Source organism: Podarcis liolepis, assembly GCF_965112155.1.
Source record: "Podarcis liolepis genome assembly, chromosome: 11".
NCBI classification, from domain to species: Eukaryota; Metazoa; Chordata; class Lepidosauria; order Squamata; family Lacertidae; genus Podarcis; species Podarcis liolepis.
The window spans coordinates 62,369,127-62,387,699 of NC_139565.1; the positions used below are offsets into that span (position 1 = coordinate 62,369,127).

An 18,573-nucleotide genomic window follows, 5' to 3' on the forward strand; every position below is an offset into this window, starting at 1 on the left:
GAAGCATGGGGTGACTTCCATCAGCTTCGGCTGGTGGCCCAGCTGCGCCCCAGTCTGGACAGGGATAACCTAACTTCTTCCCTTTTTTCAATTCATTTTTTTGGTTTTTGAAATTGAAACTTTCCATTCACATTATCCAACGAGATTCCAAGAAATCTCTTGGACTTCCCCCTCCTCCCCTTTGTGGGTCCTATTGTGAATCGGTTCCCTTGCAGCAAGAAGCCAAGTTACAGGGAACCAGGCAGAGGGCCTTCTTGGTAGTGGCACCTGCCCTGTGGAACACCCTCCCACCAGATGTCAAAGAGAACAACTACCACCAGACTTTTAGAAGACATCTGAAGGCAGCCCTGTTTGGGGAAGCTTTTAATGTTTAACAGCCTATTGTATTTTAATATCCCGTTGGAAGCCGCCCAGATGGGTGGGGTAAAAATAATATATTATTTTATTTATTTATTTATTTATTTATTTATTTATTTATTTATTTCCTCCCTCCCACATCTTTTATAATAATCCGAATCTTTTACCTCTCCACTGTGTCCAAAACTCACCATTAGACTACAAGTGTTATTCCAATCCTACTAACAATTTTAACTGTTTACAATTGTTCTTAAGATAAGTTTTCCCCATTCCTTATTAACATTTTGGTCTTCCTGATCTCTGATTCTTCCGGTCATTTGGGGGATAACCTAACTTCTGTCGTCTAAGAGGAGGCTGCTGGATCAGGCCAAAGGCACATCTAATCCAGCAACTAGGATTTGAGCCCAAGAACCCTCTCCATTCCTGTGATTTCCAGCAACTGGAATTCAGAGGTGTTACTAACTCTGTGCATCATTTTGGGGGACTGTAAGAGCAGAGTGTGTCCCCCGTTTTAATCCAGGAAAATACACCAAATCAATACAGGTGGATATAACATGCCTATGCCTAACAAACTGTGTGGGCAAATCATAACTCGGGTTGCAAACGCTGCGGGTTACGTCTTTGCAACCCGCGTCCTGGAAGTACTAGAAAGGGTTACTTCCAGGTTTCACCACTTGCGCATGAGCAGAAGCGGCAAATCGCGACCCGCATGTGCGCAGACACGGTTTGTGTTCCTTTCAGGTTGTGAACGGGGCTCCAGAACGGATCGCGTTCGCAACCAGAGGTACCACTGTAAATGAAAATATCAAATGCTGTGGAACAGTGCCATTATTACAAGAGCACTGTTCCACAGCATTTGGTATTTTCATTTACATGCAATTCTATATCCTCCCACCACACTGACGAAGAATTCTATGAAACAGTAGTCTATATCCAGAATCACTGTTCAGTGTTGGGACACCATATTTGCTGAATATAGAAAGCTTTGCTTGTCTGTCATCCTACGAAGTCTGGGACCTCGCTTCATTTAAAGATTTCCAGAGACTTTGAGACTAAAGATTTCATTTTGGACCTGTTATGGTTTGAAGGAATTCTATAAAAATTGTCTATGTAATGAATGATGCTTTGCAGGGTTGAAGAAAAAGAAAAATGATGTTAAAAAGTACAAAGAGGTAATCTACATTAGACCCAACAATTTTGAAAGAGTACAATTTTCAAGGTCTTAGAACAAAGGAAGGAATTCAGTATGTGTATATGTATGTAATAACTAGATTAGAATGAAGATATGATTTTATTTGTAGATGTGTGCTTTTTTCCTTTTCTTTTTTGTGTTTTGTTTTTCTTTCTTGTTTGTATAGTTTTATTTTGGATTTAATGTTTGTAATTTTTGTTGTAATTTTGCATTGAAAATAAAAAATAAATTTTTAAAAAAAGATTGCCTATTGCGCATGTACATGGTCATCGCGTTGCCTAGACATTGCTGACGTTCTCTTTGCAACACGGGTTTGTTTGGTTATTACAACATGAAGTAGCAGTAAGGGGGACTCACAATGCCCCTTGCCCGCTTTGAGACAGTCTCACCCACGTTACCCATCCTTGCCTTTCATTGGTGCTAAATACGCCGGGCACGGCTTCTCTGCCAAGGGCAGAAGAGACTCCCTGCCCTCGATCCTGGCGTGGTAGGCGTAATCTGGTTTCACGGGCACCGGAGGGAAGACCTGAGAAAGAACCAGGAAGGCACGTTAAGAGGAGCAAGAAAAAGGGGAGCGCACGCATGATCTCAAGGTAGCAGCACATCCTCAGGGTACAGACACACACCTCGGCAGAAAATGCCCAGTCTCCAATTGCAAGGGGCTGCAAGGAGGCTGGGTGGCCAAGGGCTCTCTGGGACCACCTTTGTTAGATGTTTAAAAGGCAGAATTCACCAGGGGCGGAGTCTTCAGATGTCTTCTAAAAGTTTGGTAGTTGTTTATCTCTTTGACATCTGGTGGGAGGGCGTTTCACAGGGCGGGTGGCACCACCGAAAAGGCCCTCTGCCTGGTTCCCTGCAACCTTGCTTCTCGCAGTGAGGGAACCGCCAGAAAGCCCTTGGAGCTGGACCTCAGTGTCCGGGCAGAACGATGGAGGTGGAGATGTTCCTTCAGGTATACTGGGTGCAGGCCATTTAGGGCTTTAAAGGTCAGCACCAACACTTTGAATTGTGCTCAGAAACGTACTGGGAGCCAGTGTAGGTCTTTCAAGACCAGTGTTATATGGTCTCGGCGGCAGCTCCCAGTCACCAGTCTCGCTGCCGCATCCTGGATTAGTTGTAGTTTCTGGGTCACCTTCAAAGGTAGCCCCACATAAAGCGCACTGCAGTAGTCCAAGCGAGAGATAACCAGAGCATGCACCACTCTGGCGAGACAGTCTGCAGGCAGATAGGGTCTCAGCCTGTGTACCAGATGGAGCTGATAAACAGCTGCCCTGGACACAGAATTGACCTGTGCCTCCATGGACAGCTGTGAACCCAAAATGACTCCCAGGCTGCGCACCTGGTCCTTCAGGGACACAGTTACCCCATTCAGGATCAGGGAATCCTCCGCACCTGCCCGCCTCCTGTCCCCCCAAAACAGTACTTCTGTCTTGTCAGGATTCAATCTCAATCTGTTAGCCGCCATCCATCCTCCAACCACCTCCAGGCACTCACACAGGACCTTCACCGCCTTCACTGGTTCTGATTTGAAAGAGAGGTAGAGCTGGGTATCATCCGCATACTGATGAATACCCAGCCCAAACCTCCCGATGATCTCTCCCAGCAGCTGCATGTAGATGTTGAAAAGCATGGGGGAGAGGACAGAACCCTGAGGCACCCCACAAGTGAGAGCCCAGGGGTCTGAACACTCATGCCCCACCACCACTTTCTGAACACGGCCCAGGAGGAAGGAGCGGAACCACTTTATGACAGTGCCCCCAGCTCCCAGCCCCTCTAGACGGTCCAGAAGGATGTTATGGTCGATGGTGTCAAAGGCTGCTGAGAGATCCAGCAGAACTAAGATGGGGTGACGCATGGAGCAAAAGATACCAGACTTCTGCCATCTTAGGTGGCCGAATCCTAATGCACCATCTTCCCCATGCCCCTGCCTTCCTCGCAATCTGCCCCGCCACGAAAACCATTGCCACGGAAGCGTGCATTCTGGCGCAGGAGACTTGTCTAAACAGATGGAGCGTGTCCTCCAACAGCCCCCCTTTGTTGGCTCAAACTCACATCGGTGTACCGGAGGGCAGGGTGGGCTCCCTGCACGGACGTCACCGTCAGCGGCAGCCCCTCCAGTTTCCACAGCTTGCGGCTCAAGTCGTCGTACGAGCGGACGACGCTCAACATGGCCTCCTCACCAGTACCTGCCGGCTGTTCAAGACAATAATAATAATAATAATAATTTTATTTATACTCTGCCCTTCCCAGTTCAGAAAACCAGGCTCAGGGCAGCTAACAACAAATTCAAAACATTTAACTGATGCAACGAAAAACAGCATAAAATACAGTATAAAACGTGAATAACAAATTCAGAATTCAAAAACCAATTTAGGGGGGAAATCCATCCAATAAACATTAGACGATCACCAGGGCTAGCTGGCTGAATTAGTCCTATTTGGGCCAGTGAGGAGACCAGGGGAGAATTAGCTGTGGGATCCCAGAGCGGGTAATCTTCATAAAAAGGAGAGGGAAGGAAGGGGATTAAAAGATCAGGCTAAGTTCAAATTGAAAGCCAGGTGGAATAGCTCTGTCTTACAGGCCCTGTGGAAGGAGGTTAAATCCTGAAGGGCCCTGGTCTCATGGGACAGAGCATTCCACCAAGTCGGAGCCATCACTGAGAAGGCCCTGGCCCTGGTGGAGGATAGTCTGACTTCCTTAGGGCCCAGGACCTCTAAGCTATGGTTATTCATGGACCTTAAGGTCCTCTGCGGGGCAGACCAGGAGAGGTGGTCCTGTAAATACGAGGTCCCTAAGATCCCAGGTAAAAAGGCAGGTAAAGCAAGAATGGTTCTGTTTTTCTGGGGGGGAGGGCAACTCTAAAGACTGGCCAACCCTCTCAAGGGGCTGCGGCACATTTACGACACACACAGCGCAGAAAAATACGAGCACGTAACACGCACAAACATGCTCTACCTCACTTGCTCTCATTCCCACACACATCCCATTGCTGAGCAGAGAGGAGAGGGGAGGTTTAAATGTCTTTGCTCATATCAGCACCCCAAATCTCAAATCTATTCTACGCACTCTGCCATAGTTGAAGCACTGATCTCTCACGAAGAGCGTGTGCCCGCATGGAAGAGCCTGAAAATTTACTTCGCTACTTACTAGTTTGCCGAATCTACAAGGACTTAAGAGCAGCCTCATTCAAAGATTTAAATCTCCCAGCTGAGAGATTGGTCGGATATCCCCTTTTTTTCCTTTCCCCTAATACTTCTGAAGAAGTGTCCTGGCCTCTCTTTAAAGCCACAATTTTCTCTGCTTGCACTTTGGCGTGCTTTCAAACTGCTAGGCTGGCAGGAGCAGGGACCGAGGAATGGGAGATCACCCCCGTCGCGGGGATTCAAACCGCTGACCTTCCGATCGGCAAGCCCTGGGCTCAGTGGTTAGACCACAGTGCCACCCGCGTCCCTTACTGACCCTTACATACTACTAAATTAAAGAAAGATAGCTGGCTGAGGGTGGGGAGGCAGGAGCTGTACTCCAAACCATTTAAGACTGGTTATATTCATCCAGCTCATAGCAAAAGTTCCATCTTGTCTGTGCCTCTCAAACTTCAGCAGGATATCTTTCAAAAGGGCCTAGTTGGGGGAACATGAATATATAAAACATGGCATACAAAATCTGCATTTCTTGGCTGGGGAAGATCTGGAGAAGTGTGAATCGGCAGGAATGGACAGTCCGAAACTCACCCTTCCACTTTTTTTTTGGGGGGGGGGAGATCTGGAAAAGTCTGCCAGTCCCACAGGGAGTGCCCAGACGTGTGGGGAGACCATGCACAACACATGTGGAAAGATACTGTCTCCCATGCATGCTTGCAGCATGAGACCACCGGTTTCTTAGGAGAAACTGGATTTTGGCAGTCAGTTTGACGCTCCCTTAAAGAAAGCAGATCTAAAGCAGATTGCAACGCACTCCCGTCCGAAATATCACAGCCGAAGGGTGCCACCTGCAGACCAGCCTGGACACAGCCATGTGACATAACCACCAGACCTTTTTATTTTGGCACAATAGACACTGCCCTTTATGGGAGGATAACTACCAAACTAGAGAATACAGTGGACCCTCCGGATAAGAACTTAATTCATTCCGGGGGTCCGTTTGCACCCTGAAAATTACGTAAACAGAGACGCACTTCCATGCACGCAGCAATTGAGTGCTTCTGCGCATGCACGCATGGCGAAACCCAGAAGTATACATGTCTGGGTTTGCCGTGGCAGTAACCCAAAGATTCTGTAGCTAGGGGGATACGAAAGTAGAGGTATGACTGTATGTTCAATCTGTGAATGCATTTAACAAGTCTGGTTTCTGAGTTTTCCTGAAACAGCAGCTGCATGGGCCTCTCTGATCAGAATGAGGACCATGGCACGAGGGGAACTGGGCTAACCATTCCCCATCACCACATTGATACCCCAAAAACTCTCATCCAAAACCTGCAATTAGTGATTCCAGGAAGTTGCTCTCATAGCTGCCCTTAACGAAAAAAGGCAGACACCAGGAAAACAGCAACACAGAATTGAGAGTTGCAATTCTCAATAGTGCTGTAACAGTCAGTCTCTCTTCACAGGGAACCCTGGGAATTGTAGTTCTGTGGAATCTGCTAAACATCTCTCAGCCCCCTTAAACTACAGCTCCCAGAATACTTTGGGGGAAGGCACGAGTGGTATCAATGGTAAACATATGGTGTGGATGTGACTTAACAGGGCAGAGGAGGCAGCGATCAATGGAGATCTGCATTCCCATTTTTTGAAGGACACAACAATCTATGGCTTTTTAAAAGTGATTGAGGGGGGGTAATTGGTTTGCTTTGGTTTCGTTACGTATTTTGTTTTTCATGTTGCATTTTTGTGTTGGGAAGCCCTCTGTGATATTCAGATGAAAGACGGTATGCACATTTAATACATTGGTAAAGGTAAAGGTACCCCTGACCATTAGGTCCAGTCGTGGCCGACTCTGGGGTTGCGGCGCTCATCTTGCTTTATTGGCCGAGGGAGCCAGCGTACAGCTGCCGGGTCATGTGGCCAGCATGACTAAGCCGCTTCTGGCGAACCAGAGCAACGCACGGAACCACCGTTTACCTTCCCGCTGGAGCGGTACCTATTTATCTACTTGCACTTTGAGGTGCTTTCGAACTGCTAGGTTGGCAGGAGCAGGGACCGAGCAACGGGAGCTCACCCTGTCGTGGGAATTCGAACCAGCGGCCTTCTGATGGGTAAGTCCTAGGCTCTGTGGTTTAACCCACAGCGCCACCCGCGTCCTTTTTTATTTAATACATACATACATATATATACATACACACACACACACACACACACACACACACACTTTGCCATTGTGCTTCCAAAACAGACTTTCTCAGCTTTCCCTGTGCCTTATGGAACAGATTTCCTGGGGGTGGGGACAAGGGGAGAGGAGAGGAAGGAGAAGTTCCACCGCATTTCAAAGGACATGAATTCACAGAGGAGAAAGAGGCTGCTTACTTCACGCCGCAGCTTGATCACAGGCTCCAGCAGGGCACCTGTATAGCAGATGGATGTTTCCGGAATGTCCATGTGTCTGCAGAGAGATAAGAGAGTGCCAAACCATGAAAGGCTTTTAAACAGGGAACGCACTCCTTTCTTCTAATCAACTCTCTTTTCTTCTTTTAAAACGAAGTTTCTAATGTTTTTTCAAAGACTTTGATAAAAGCTTGGGAGAGCCTATGTGGGCTCAATGCCTGGTGAAACCACAAAAGTTATAAATGCACCCAGTGAGGAGAGCCTGCAGAACACGGGGGCTTCTTTACGCAACGTTCTGTTAGGACAGATAATTCGCCAGCCTTCACAGGCTGATGGTGGCATCAGCAACTGTTGCGGTGGCACAGGCAAAAGAGAACCAGCTTCCTCTCGGACCAGCCAAGGCTGCCGCCTGAATTACTTTGGTGGGCTCAGACCATTTGGCCCAGTATCCTGTTGCCAACAGTGGAGAGCCCATGAGTACAGATGGGGCGTTTTTTCAGCCAGAGCTTGCAGGAGCTCAGTTCCAGCATCTTTCAGGTGGGCGGCATTATAATAAAACAAAGGGGGCGTTCGCGGTGAGTTCTGGCACCTCCTTTTCTAGAAGAATAGCCCTGAGTACAGCCGCTGACAGCAACAGGCCCACCCTGTGGTTTGTCCGAGACTAAAGGTACACTGCTTCAGAAAAAACTTTTGTTCCATTGCCACGGCTAGTGTGGGAGAAGTTAGTGGATCTATGAAATTATGAATACAGTGGACGCTCGGGTTGTGAACATGATCCGTGCGGGAGGCACGTTCGCAACCCGCAGCACCGCGTCCGTGCACACACGGGTTGCGATTCAGCGCTTCTGTGCATGTGCAAAGTGCAATTTATAAGATAAAGGTAAAGGCAAGGGACCCCTGGACGGTTAGGTCCAGTCAAAGGCGATTATGTGGTTGCGGCACTCATCTCGCTTTCAGGCCGAGCGAGCCGGCATTTGTCCACAAGCAGCTTTCTGGGTCATGTGGCCAGCAGGACTAAACCACTTCTGGAGCAACGGGACAACGCGACGGAAACCAGAGCGCACGGAAACACCGTTTGCCTTCCCGCCCCAGTGGTACCGATTTATCTACTCGCACTGGTATGCTTTTGAACTGCTAGGTTGGCAGGAGCTGGGATGAAGCAATGGGAGCTCACTCCATTACAGGGATACGAACTGCTGACCTTCTGATCGGCAAGCCCAAAAGGCTCAGTGGTTAGGCCACAGCGCCACCCGCTTTTACCTTTTATGAATAGTACGAAGAGAGGAGACAGAGGAAATATATTTTGCATTCGTAACACGAGAACGTGGTAAGAAAGTAAGTAGAGCCTGCTGGAACAGGCCAATGGCCTCTCTAGTTCAGCATCCTGTTCCCACCTGTGGGAACCTGCAAGCAATACTTGAACCCAAGACCACCCTTCCCTCCATTTTCTAGCAACTGGTATTCAGAAGCATCTTGCCTCTGACCGTGGAGGCAGTGCATTGGCTAGTTACTGGTGATATCATTATTTATTGTTCACCCTAACCAGCAGGATCGTCTTATGCAGGGGTCCCCAAGCTAAGGCCCGTGGGCCGGATAAGGCCCGAGGGACTCATTCACCTGGCCCTTGACAACCCCACCACCCGCTCTTACCAGCGCTGAGCTGTGCGGCTGCCCACGTCCGGGTCGGAGGAGCACCGGAAATAGCTTGTGCACATTTCCGGTGCACATCCGGGTCGGAGGCCCATGCACATGCGCACAAGCTATTTCTGGTGCTCCTCTGACATGGAAGTGCGCTGGAAATAACGCGTGTGCACGCGCTCCCCCACCCTCCGCACAATCAGCACTGGAGACATCGGCCCGAGGCGTAGTAAGTTTGCTGACCCCTGTTCTTACGTGCTTAACAAGCATGGCAGATGCAAAATATTTTCCTCTATCTCCTCTCTCCATGCTGTCCATAATTTTATAGGTCCACTGCCCACCTGCCTTTTTTCGAAGTTAGAAATCTCCAAACGTTTTAGCTTCTCCCCAAAGAATGTATGAATGAAGCTTTATTTGCATCAGCCGTCGGCCATAGCGACACAAAAAACATGGCGATATACACGGAACAAAATAAAAAGTCCATTATATAAAACACAGTTTAGGGTCCCGAATCAGCAGTCAAATAGTGGACCTTATTCTGATTGCCCCAGCTAGAAACCTTGCAACCTTTGCAGCCATCTTCTCCTCTTGATCTGCCTGGAGAAGGAAGAGGTGCTCCAACAGCAACACTCCGGTTGTGTTCCAGTGACCAATGGTCTTACACACACAACCCCCGTTTTCGCCTTCTCTGGGTCCCCCAAAACCGAATCCCCACATGCTACTCACAACTGCAAGAGGTGGCGAATGATCTGCTCAGAAATGAGTCGCTTCTGGCTCATGTTTGGCGCGTCCCACACAACGGCCTCGCAGATGGCGCCATCTTGGAAACGCCTCAGCTCCGATCGCTTCCCCCAAAACTGCCGAAACTCCAGCGCCTGCAGGATCAAACCCCGAGAGAGGGGAAATGAAAGGCATTTCTCTCTCTTTCTCATAGGCTTGCTTTGTTTATAATAAAATGAACGTAATTTAATTCATTTTTTATATACTCATAAAGACATTTTAAAAAACAAAATAGAGGAACGTTCTGCAGGCCAGGCCCACAATTCCTGGGTTTGCACAGATACAAGTACAAGTTAACTTCTGTGGGTTTGGTTTGTGTTTTTCAACCACTGCCAAACAATTAAAGCTGAACCAAAACAAATATAAATGGGGCAATAGGTGCCAATTTGTCTTCACAGGTAACTCTAATCCTGTTTGCAAAGGATGCAGAAAAAAGGAAGTGATTCTGACCTTCATTCTTTAAAAATAAATTGCATAAAAAAGTGTTTTAACTTTTCAGAAATTAGCAAGAAAGCAAACGCGGCACTAAACAGGTTTATTTAATTCATTTATTTTTTAAAAAATTATACCACTATGTCATAAAAATACATAAAAGTGGTGTACAGCAATAAAAACATAAAATAATACAATAAAACCATGAAAAATCTAAAAACAGGCATGCATTAGCCACTGTGAATGTCTTCTTAATCGCCTGCATAGGCCTGGCAGAATAGAAAAGCTTTTAGCAGGTGCAAAAATTTGGCACAGAAGGTGCCTGCTGAATCTCCAGTGGCGGAGAGTTCCATGGGTCCAAAATACCATTTTTCAGCAAGGAAAAAGGGTGTGCAAAACAGGACAAGAAGGTTTCTTTCATGAATAATCGTGCCTTGAAAAAGTCCCATTGAAATCAAAGCGAGCACTTTCACCACCAATGGGTTGTGCCTAATAATAATAATATTTTTTATTTATTTATATCCCATTCTCCCCAGAGCTCAGAGCGGCTAACAACAGTAAAGTCATACAGCATTCAAATCAATTCATTATAAAATCAGTTCAAATCAAATTGATGGCAACCATTGGGCTAGAGTTCTGTGAGGATTACCAAAGGAGGGGGTCAGACTGTGCCTTGGCCAAAGGCCTGGCGGAACAGCTCCGCTTGCAGGCTCTGTGGAAAGATGTCAAGTCCTGCAGGGTCCTAGTCTCTTGTGACAGAGCGTTCCACCAGATCGGGGCCACAGCCGAAAAAGCCCTGCCTCTGGTTGAGACCAGTCTAACCTCCCTGTGGCTTGGGATCTCCAAGATGTTTTTGTTTGAAGACATTAAGGTCCTCCGTGGGACATACCAGGAGATGCGGTCCCGTGGGTACGAGGGTCCTAGGCCATATAGGGCTTTAAAGGTTAAAACCAGCACATTAAACCTGATCCTGTACTCCACCGGGAGCCAGTGCAGCTGGTACAGTGGTGCCTCGCAAGACGAAATTAATTCGTTCCGTGAGTTTTTTCGTCTAGCGAATTTTTCGTCTTGCGAAGCACGGTGTCGGAAAAGTTTTGGAAAAGCTTCAAAAATCACCAAAAAACTCAAAAAAGGCTACCACGCCACGTTCTATGAGTTGCTCCTCGAAGTCAAGTCGCACCTGTATTAATGGTGTTAAGAAAAAGGAAACAAACTTGCAAGACGTTTTCGTCTTGCGAAGCAAGCCCATAGGGAAATTCGTCTTGCGAAGCAGCTCAAAAACCGCAAAACCCTTTCATCTAGCGAGTTTTTCGTCTTGCGAGGCATTCATCCTGCGGGGCACCACTGTATTGCACCGGGCAAATGTGATCCTGTAAGGAGTCTCGCCGCAACATTCTGCACCCGCTGGAGTTTCTGGGTCAGTCTCAAGGGCAGCCCCACATACAGCGAGTTACAATAATCCAGTCTGGAGGTGACTGTCGCGTGGATCACAGTGGCTAGGTCAGGGCGAGAGAGATAAGGAGCCAACTGCTTAGCTTGGCTTGGCAAAAGCGTAGGCAGAAAATCTCTTGGGCACCCAATAATGGGGACCAGAGCACTCTTCCAGTCTTACCTCTGGTCTGTCCCCTCCAGGTCCCCTCTCTAGGATGCTGCCTGCAAATTCAAGGTTCAGCAGAAGTCCAAATGACAGGGACCCAAAGTCTTTGTGTTTTGGGGGATCAGCGTCAATTGGCCACTGGGCGAAAAAGATGAGACAAGCAAAATTAGATGGGCCACACTGGAAAGATATATATAGATTTTATTACGGTCCCAGACCAGTTTTACATACCGTGCTAAACGAGCATAAAACACAATAGAATTAAGTTTGGATTAACAATCAAATATAACAATAAACAATACGAATACGGCAGCAATTAGAAATGTGGTTTAGGTCTCTAAAATATTATCTAGGGTTTGCATCTGAGGTCTTAAATCTTTGTAATTGCACATCTTGTTCCCTGAGTTTTATGGCAGCTGCGCAGAATTTGGCCACCCTTAGCGTGATCTCTGGATCATTGTCCTCTAACAAGGATTTTAAGCATTTAGGTTCAAACCCACTTGGAATTTTCTGTATGACAGGGGTAATAAAGACCGAGCGTATAGCCTCATAAAAACGACGTCGAAGTAAGACATAACATAAATAACAGCGAAATTGACTTGCAAGGTGGTGAGTTGTTTGATAAGAGATTGAGTGTTTGGGGGGGAGGAAGGCTTGTTTAATTTCATTGTACACAGGTTGTACAATGACAATAAATATTATTATTATTATTATTAAGACATTATTAAGGGACGCGGGTGGCGCTGTGGGTTAAACCACAGAGCCTAGGACTTGCCGATCAGAAGGTCGGTGGTTCGAATCCCCGTGACGGGGTGAGCTCCCGTTGCTCGGTCCCTGCTCCTGCCAACCTAGCAGTTCGAAAGCACACCAGTGCAAGTAGATAAATAGATACTGCTCCGGCAGGAAGGTAAACGACATTTCCGTGCGCTGCTCTGGTTCGCCAGAAGGTGGTTTATAAATAAATATCAATCAATCAATCTTTATTACGGTCCAGAGACCCAACAAATCGTTACAAAGCAATGCACAATTCAGACAGTCTACCTCCAGGTTTAAACTACCATTTTGTTCAGACTTAAAGATAGGGATCATTGGTTCTTGTAACCACCGATAAAAACTTTGCCACTGCTAATGTTCTAGCGTTTGTCCGGTCTTCCAATAGGAACCTGACATAGTGAGCCTCTGATTTTCCCAGGAAGGGTACCAGCAAGGGTAGTATCAGGTCAGCCCTGACTTGCTCATATTTTGCACAGTGCAGCAAAATATGTTTTATGGAATCGATGTCTTGAGCACACGAGCAAAGTCTGTCCTGGTAGGGGACTCATCTCAACCTGCCATCCAACACTGCAGAAGGAAAGACGTTTAGTCTGGCTTTGGTGAAAAGCCTTCGATAATTTGGTACTGTCAGGTTTTGAATGTAAATATAAATATCATCATCACCACCATGGTCTGAAATAAAACTTACTGGTTGAGTCTGGGGCAGCGCATGCGTCAGCAACAGGATCCTCCGAGACAGCCCTCGCTCCAGCAAGCCGATGAGGAAAGGCAGAGTTGCCGCCACGTAATTCCCGCCGCGATCCATCAGCTCGTTGAGCAGCTGCATCTTCCTGCAGGCCGCCTGCAGCTTGGAGACGTGCTTGAGGCTGAGGAGAGAGAGGCCAGGAGAGAGAAGTGCAATCACTGCTGGGTCCTCAAATAAGTAACTGTGCCCAGGCTGGGCAAACACAGCAGTGGAGGAGAAATAAATTCTCAGTGCTGAACCAACTCAACTTCTTCTCCAAGAAAGACACGATTCGGCAGCCCAGTATGAGCAAGTCAACCCATTCCTTGGATGTTTATATATAGCATCAAGTCAGATTATTAATTATTATTTATTTAGTTAGTTACGTATTGTTATTATTTTTTGTATATAATTTTTATTAACTCTTCTGTTTTACAATTTAGAACATTCATTTAAACAACCTTAAAATATCAATGACTTCCATTCTTCTCTTCCCATGGTTCATTTTGCATAGCGTAAATCCCCACATATTTCATATAAATTAAACCATTCAGTATTCCATTATTACTTCCATCAAAACTGTTGAATTTATCTTAATGCTGCCGACGTTTCCAAGCGTACACAATTCCCCCCATATATTCAAGAAACATTTTCCAATCTTCTTTAAACAAATGTTGCTCTTGTTCTCTTATTCTGTAAGTTAGATCCGCAAGCCGCACAAATTCCATCAGTTTAAGTTGCCATTCTTCTTTGGTTAGGACCTCACTCGTTTTCCATTTTTGTGCTAACAAAACATAGGCAGCCGTAATGGCATACATAAATAACCTTTTTTTGACCTTTTCCCGTCTAAATTATCGCCCCCGAAAGGGCTCTGGTTTTTACTAAAATACATTTTTTAAAAAGAGTGTTGGACTAGGACCTGGGAGGCTTGGGGTTCGAATACCCATGCGGCCACAAAACTCACTGGGTGACCTTTGGCCAGTCACCGTATCTCAGCCCAACTTCTCTCACACGCTTGTTGTAAGGAGGAAATGAGGAGGAAGAGGAGAACCAGACAGGTCCCCTTGTGCTCCTTCGAAGAAAAAGTACAGTGGTGCCTCGCAAGACAAAAAGAATCCATTCTGTGATTCTCTTCGTCTAGCGGTTTTTTCGTCTTGCGAAGCAAGCCCATTGACGGATTAGCGCTATTAGCGGCTTTTAGCGGCTTATCTGCTGATCGGATCAGCTGATAAGCGGCTTAGCGGCTTAGAAAAAGGGGGGAAGGGGGGAAAACCCGCAGGAACTCGCAAGGCATTGTCGTCTTGCGAAGCAAGCCCATAGGAGATTCGTTTTGCGAAGCACCTCCAAAACGGAAAACTCTTTCGTCTAGCGAGTTTTCCGTCTTGCGAGGCACCACTGTAGTGTGTAAATGTAAGAAAAAAAGAAATATTCTCGTGGAGAGAACGTACTGGAAGACGTGGTCAAAGGCTCGGATCAGAGGCTTGGGTGTCATGAGCAGCAAATGGAACCCATCCATCGTTTTGTCGTCCAGAATCTCCATAGAGTGCTTGGCTTCGAACTGGATCTAAGGGAGAGCAAAACCGCACATATTTAGGCAAGCCGAGAAATAAGCCTACACCCCAAGTGTCAATTCCAGGCCACAATGTAGTTGCCTCCTTTTTTCTCTCGAGGCATCAACTCATCTTGGTTGGGGGTACCCTACAAAACCACTCCACCACCACCACCCCCAAGTGGCCGGTGTAAACACTCTTGGCCCGTTCGCTTCCCTGGTCCATTTGCAAAGAGCAAAGCAGAGCAGCAGGTAGACAATAACACGAAACCCGGGTTCAAATCCCCCATTCGCCCAAGTCACTCTCCGGTTCTCAGCCTACCCGACAAGTCTGCAATGCCAACAACGGTGAAAACACTGGCATGCCGTCTGTTTTTACACTAGGCTGAATTTCAAAATCTACGAAAGCATATATATATATATATATATATATATATAATTATTTTTCCATATTGAAAGTTAAATCTGCTACTCAAGTTATATTCCAATTCAACAAAACTAGTGACTTCCACTCACCCAACATCAATATTTCTAACTCAAATTACATAAAATTGCTTTTTAAGGTTCTCTCTTATCTAATTTCATCCTCTTTAACCCGTTTCTTAATATATCCTGCTATTTTCTTACGCTTCAAACCCTGCTTTGGCCTTTGCGTAGGGGAAATAAGTTTTTGAACAGATTAGAGTGAGTTTCCAGAATTCTTTAAAGGATTCTAAATTTGTGTCTCTTATCATTGCCATCAGTTTTGCCATCGCTGAAAAAACCCCTCGTTTTTATCAACCGTTCTTCCTTTGAGGGTGTTCAATTTCGGTGAAATATTGCTTTGTTGTATTTTTAATTCTGTTTCTCACTCCAGGATTATGCAAACGGCGAAGAGCTGGGTATAAGTAACATGAATACAAGGGGCGGTTTTCCAATGAATTTCTTCTGCTAGTAACAAGGCCTTTTGGCTGCACAGAGAAACTTCCTCTCCTCTCTTCCAGTAAATCTGTAGTGGCTGGGGCTGATAGGAAAAATTTGGACGGCACATTTGAAAGCTGGGCGAAACCACGACCTCATTTACCTGCTTATATGTGGAGGCCGTCATGTCTGCGCACAGGTTAACCAACCCTGAACGGTCCACGAAGACCACCTGGAACGCTGCGTGGAAGTCCGCCAGGGTAGGCTAGAGGAAGAGGACAAAGCTGAGATTCAAAAGGCAGAACAAGGAAAATGCTCCTTTGAAACTTAGGTTTCTGCAATGGCTGATGCTTGCAAAATTCTGGAGAAAAGAAGCATCGGGATGTATAACTAAATTTTAGGGGAGCAATTTAAAATGCCAGATGATCATATTATCCTAAATCACATACCCATTATACAGGACAAAATAAAATAAATTCCTTCCAGTAACACCTTAGAGACCAACTAAGTTTGTTATTGGTATGAGCTTTCGTGTGCACGCACACTTCTTCAGATATGGGGTTTGACACCTGGTCAACATAGATGGGCTCTTTGCACCCTCAGGTCTGCCAAAAGACTTGATATTGATTCACTGGAAAGATAATCTTTCTATCTATACCTGAAGGAGCGTCTCCACCCCCATCATTCAGCCCAGACACGGAGGTCCAGCTCTGAGGGCCTTCTGGCGGTTCCCTCCCTGTGAAATTACAGGGAACCGGGCAGAGGGCCTTCTGGGTAGTGGCACTTGCCCTGTAGAACACCCTCCCATCAGATGTCAATAAAATAAACAACTATCTGACTTTTAGAAGACATCTGAAGGCAGCCCTGTATAGGGAAGTTTTTAATGTTTGATGTTTTATCATGTTTTAATATTCTGTTGGGAGCTGCTCAGAGTGGCTGGGGAGACACAGCCAAATGGGTGGGGTATAAACAAATTATTACTATTATTATTACTATTATTACTACTAATACTACTACTATCCTTTGATCAATGGATAGAAGATACGGCAACTCTTATAACATACAAAGAGATTGCTTTTGGACACAGATTGTGTATGGATAAATATGATGACAGTACAAGTGCATTTATAAAATCTACAGTGACGTGTTAATAATTGTATGCTCGATGGATAATAACCTTACTTATATACCTATACATTGTGTTGTATTCATTTTTGTTTTGGGTCTCCCCCCCCCCCATTTATTTGTCCACTGAAAACCTTTCCATAACATATAAATATTGAGATTCAAAAGGTGTCGCAGGCTGAAAAGCAGGTGGGAGTGGCAGCTTCTAGCAGGGAAAGTGAATGCACAACCTCACAGGGTTGTTGCAAGGATACAAAGGGATGAGGGGATAACCATGGAAGGCAGCTTGAGCTCCTTGGAAGGAAGGTGGAATACAGCTGTAATAATAAACAACCCCCATCGCCTCTGCCCTAATCAGGAATTCCAAGTACCCCAAAGCTCACACTCTTACCAGTGAGGAAACCCCATCCTTTGAAAGGCTGATTCCAGATGTACTGAGGTCTGTGGCAGCTGGAAGGAAGACAGACACGTGGGGGGAAAGATCATGCAATTACTCAGAGATTGTGAAGCAATAAAGACTATCGTCTCCTATCGTACAGTGGTGCCCCGCAAGACGAATGCCTCGCAAGACGGAAAACCCGCTAGACAAAAGGGTTTTCCGTTTTGGAGGTGCTTCGCAAAACGAATTTCCTATGGGCTTGCTTCGCAAGACGAAAATGTCTTGCGAGTTCCTGCGGGGGTTTTTTCCTCCCCCCCTTTTTCCCAAGCCGCTAAGCTGCTTATCAGCTGATCCTAAGCCGCTAAGCCGCTTAACAGCCGATCCGCTAAGCTGCTAATCAGCTGATTCGCTAAGCCGCTTAACAGCTGATCTACTAAGCCGCTTATCAGCTGATCCGCTAAGCCGCTAAACCGCTTATCAGCTAAGCCGCTAAGCCGCTAATGGGCTTGCTTCGCAAGACGAAAAAAACGCAAGACGAAGAGACTCGCGGAACGGATTCTTTTCGTCTTGCGAGGCACCACTGTATTATTATTCTGCCAAATGGGTGGCTTGGTTTGTGATCGAGAGAGGAAAGGCAGGGAACCCCACAAACCAGCTCAGATCTAAGCACCTCCCACCTCAGAGCCAAAGCGCACTGGGCTTACCTAAGAACTGAAGGCTGTTCCTCAACACCTGGTATCCACTCATCACTTTGTTGATCTTGTGCTTCTCCAAGAGATACGCCACCAGCATAGAAGCCATGAAGCCATTGAAGCACCCAAGGCCCTGGGGGAGGGGAGGGAAGAAATGGACAATACACAAAAGTTGGCACAAGGTGCTCTTCTGCTGCAGATTCCCAAATCCTCCAGCCGCCCAGTGCTAGAAAGCTAGGAGCTAAATGGCACTCTGAACCTAGGTTATGGGTGAAAGAACAGAATGTCTAGGCATGCTTTTTTACAACGAGAATACAAATCTGAAATTGAATGAACTGCAGCTAAAATATTGTGTTCATTTTTCACATGGTCTAGTCCTTCCCCTGAAGACTGCAAAAACCAAAGCCCCGCTCCCCCTGCCTGCCCCCCTAATATTCTTAAGAGGATCACTTTTCCAGTTTTCAGAGCGTGGCTGGAAGTGGGGAGGCAGAAAACGGTCCTCCTTTCATTCCAGCAGTGGCAGTTTTAATCTGAAATCTTAGGCGCAGTAACGCAACAGAGTAACCGAGGAGGGGGTAGGGACTTTCGCTCCATTGCTTTTCACCTCCACTGACTGAGAGGCACCCCCCAGAATTCGGCCTCCAGGTGCCCCGCACCCCTTGCACCCCGCTGGGTGAAGACAGTCCTGTTTAGGAATGTAGCCTGCAGCTGCTCGAGACATTTTTAGCATTTTTAGCATAGTGCAAAGGGATCACAACACTTAGCAGATTTTGCATACCTGGTGTCCTCCAGAATTCTTGGACCTACAACTCCCACGGGCCATAGCCAGCACCACCATTGTAACCTCAAATATTTGATTGCAACCCCAAATATTTATTTATTAAATTTGTATACCGC

At 46.4% G+C, this 18,573-nt stretch overlaps 1 protein-coding gene across 1 annotated transcript in view; it reads right to left on the minus strand.

Moving 5' to 3' along the window:
- NOL6 (nucleolar protein 6) overlaps positions 1-18,573 on the minus strand; it is a 67,755-nt gene that overhangs the window by 39,381 nt on the left and 9,801 nt on the right. The window contains exons 8-17 of the mRNA XM_083465771.1: positions 17,689-17,809; positions 16,997-17,055; positions 15,644-15,745; positions 14,480-14,595; positions 12,996-13,173; positions 11,549-11,671; positions 9,451-9,599; positions 7,069-7,144; positions 3,602-3,742; positions 1,958-2,075 (exon numbers count right to left, since the gene is read on the minus strand). Coding sequence (XP_083321897.1) covers positions 1,958-2,075; positions 3,602-3,742; positions 7,069-7,144; positions 9,451-9,599; positions 11,549-11,671; positions 12,996-13,173; positions 14,480-14,595; positions 15,644-15,745; positions 16,997-17,055; positions 17,689-17,809 — 1,183 coding nt within the window. The remainder of the gene's footprint in view (positions 1-1,957; positions 2,076-3,601; positions 3,743-7,068; positions 7,145-9,450; positions 9,600-11,548; positions 11,672-12,995; positions 13,174-14,479; positions 14,596-15,643; positions 15,746-16,996; positions 17,056-17,688; positions 17,810-18,573) is intronic.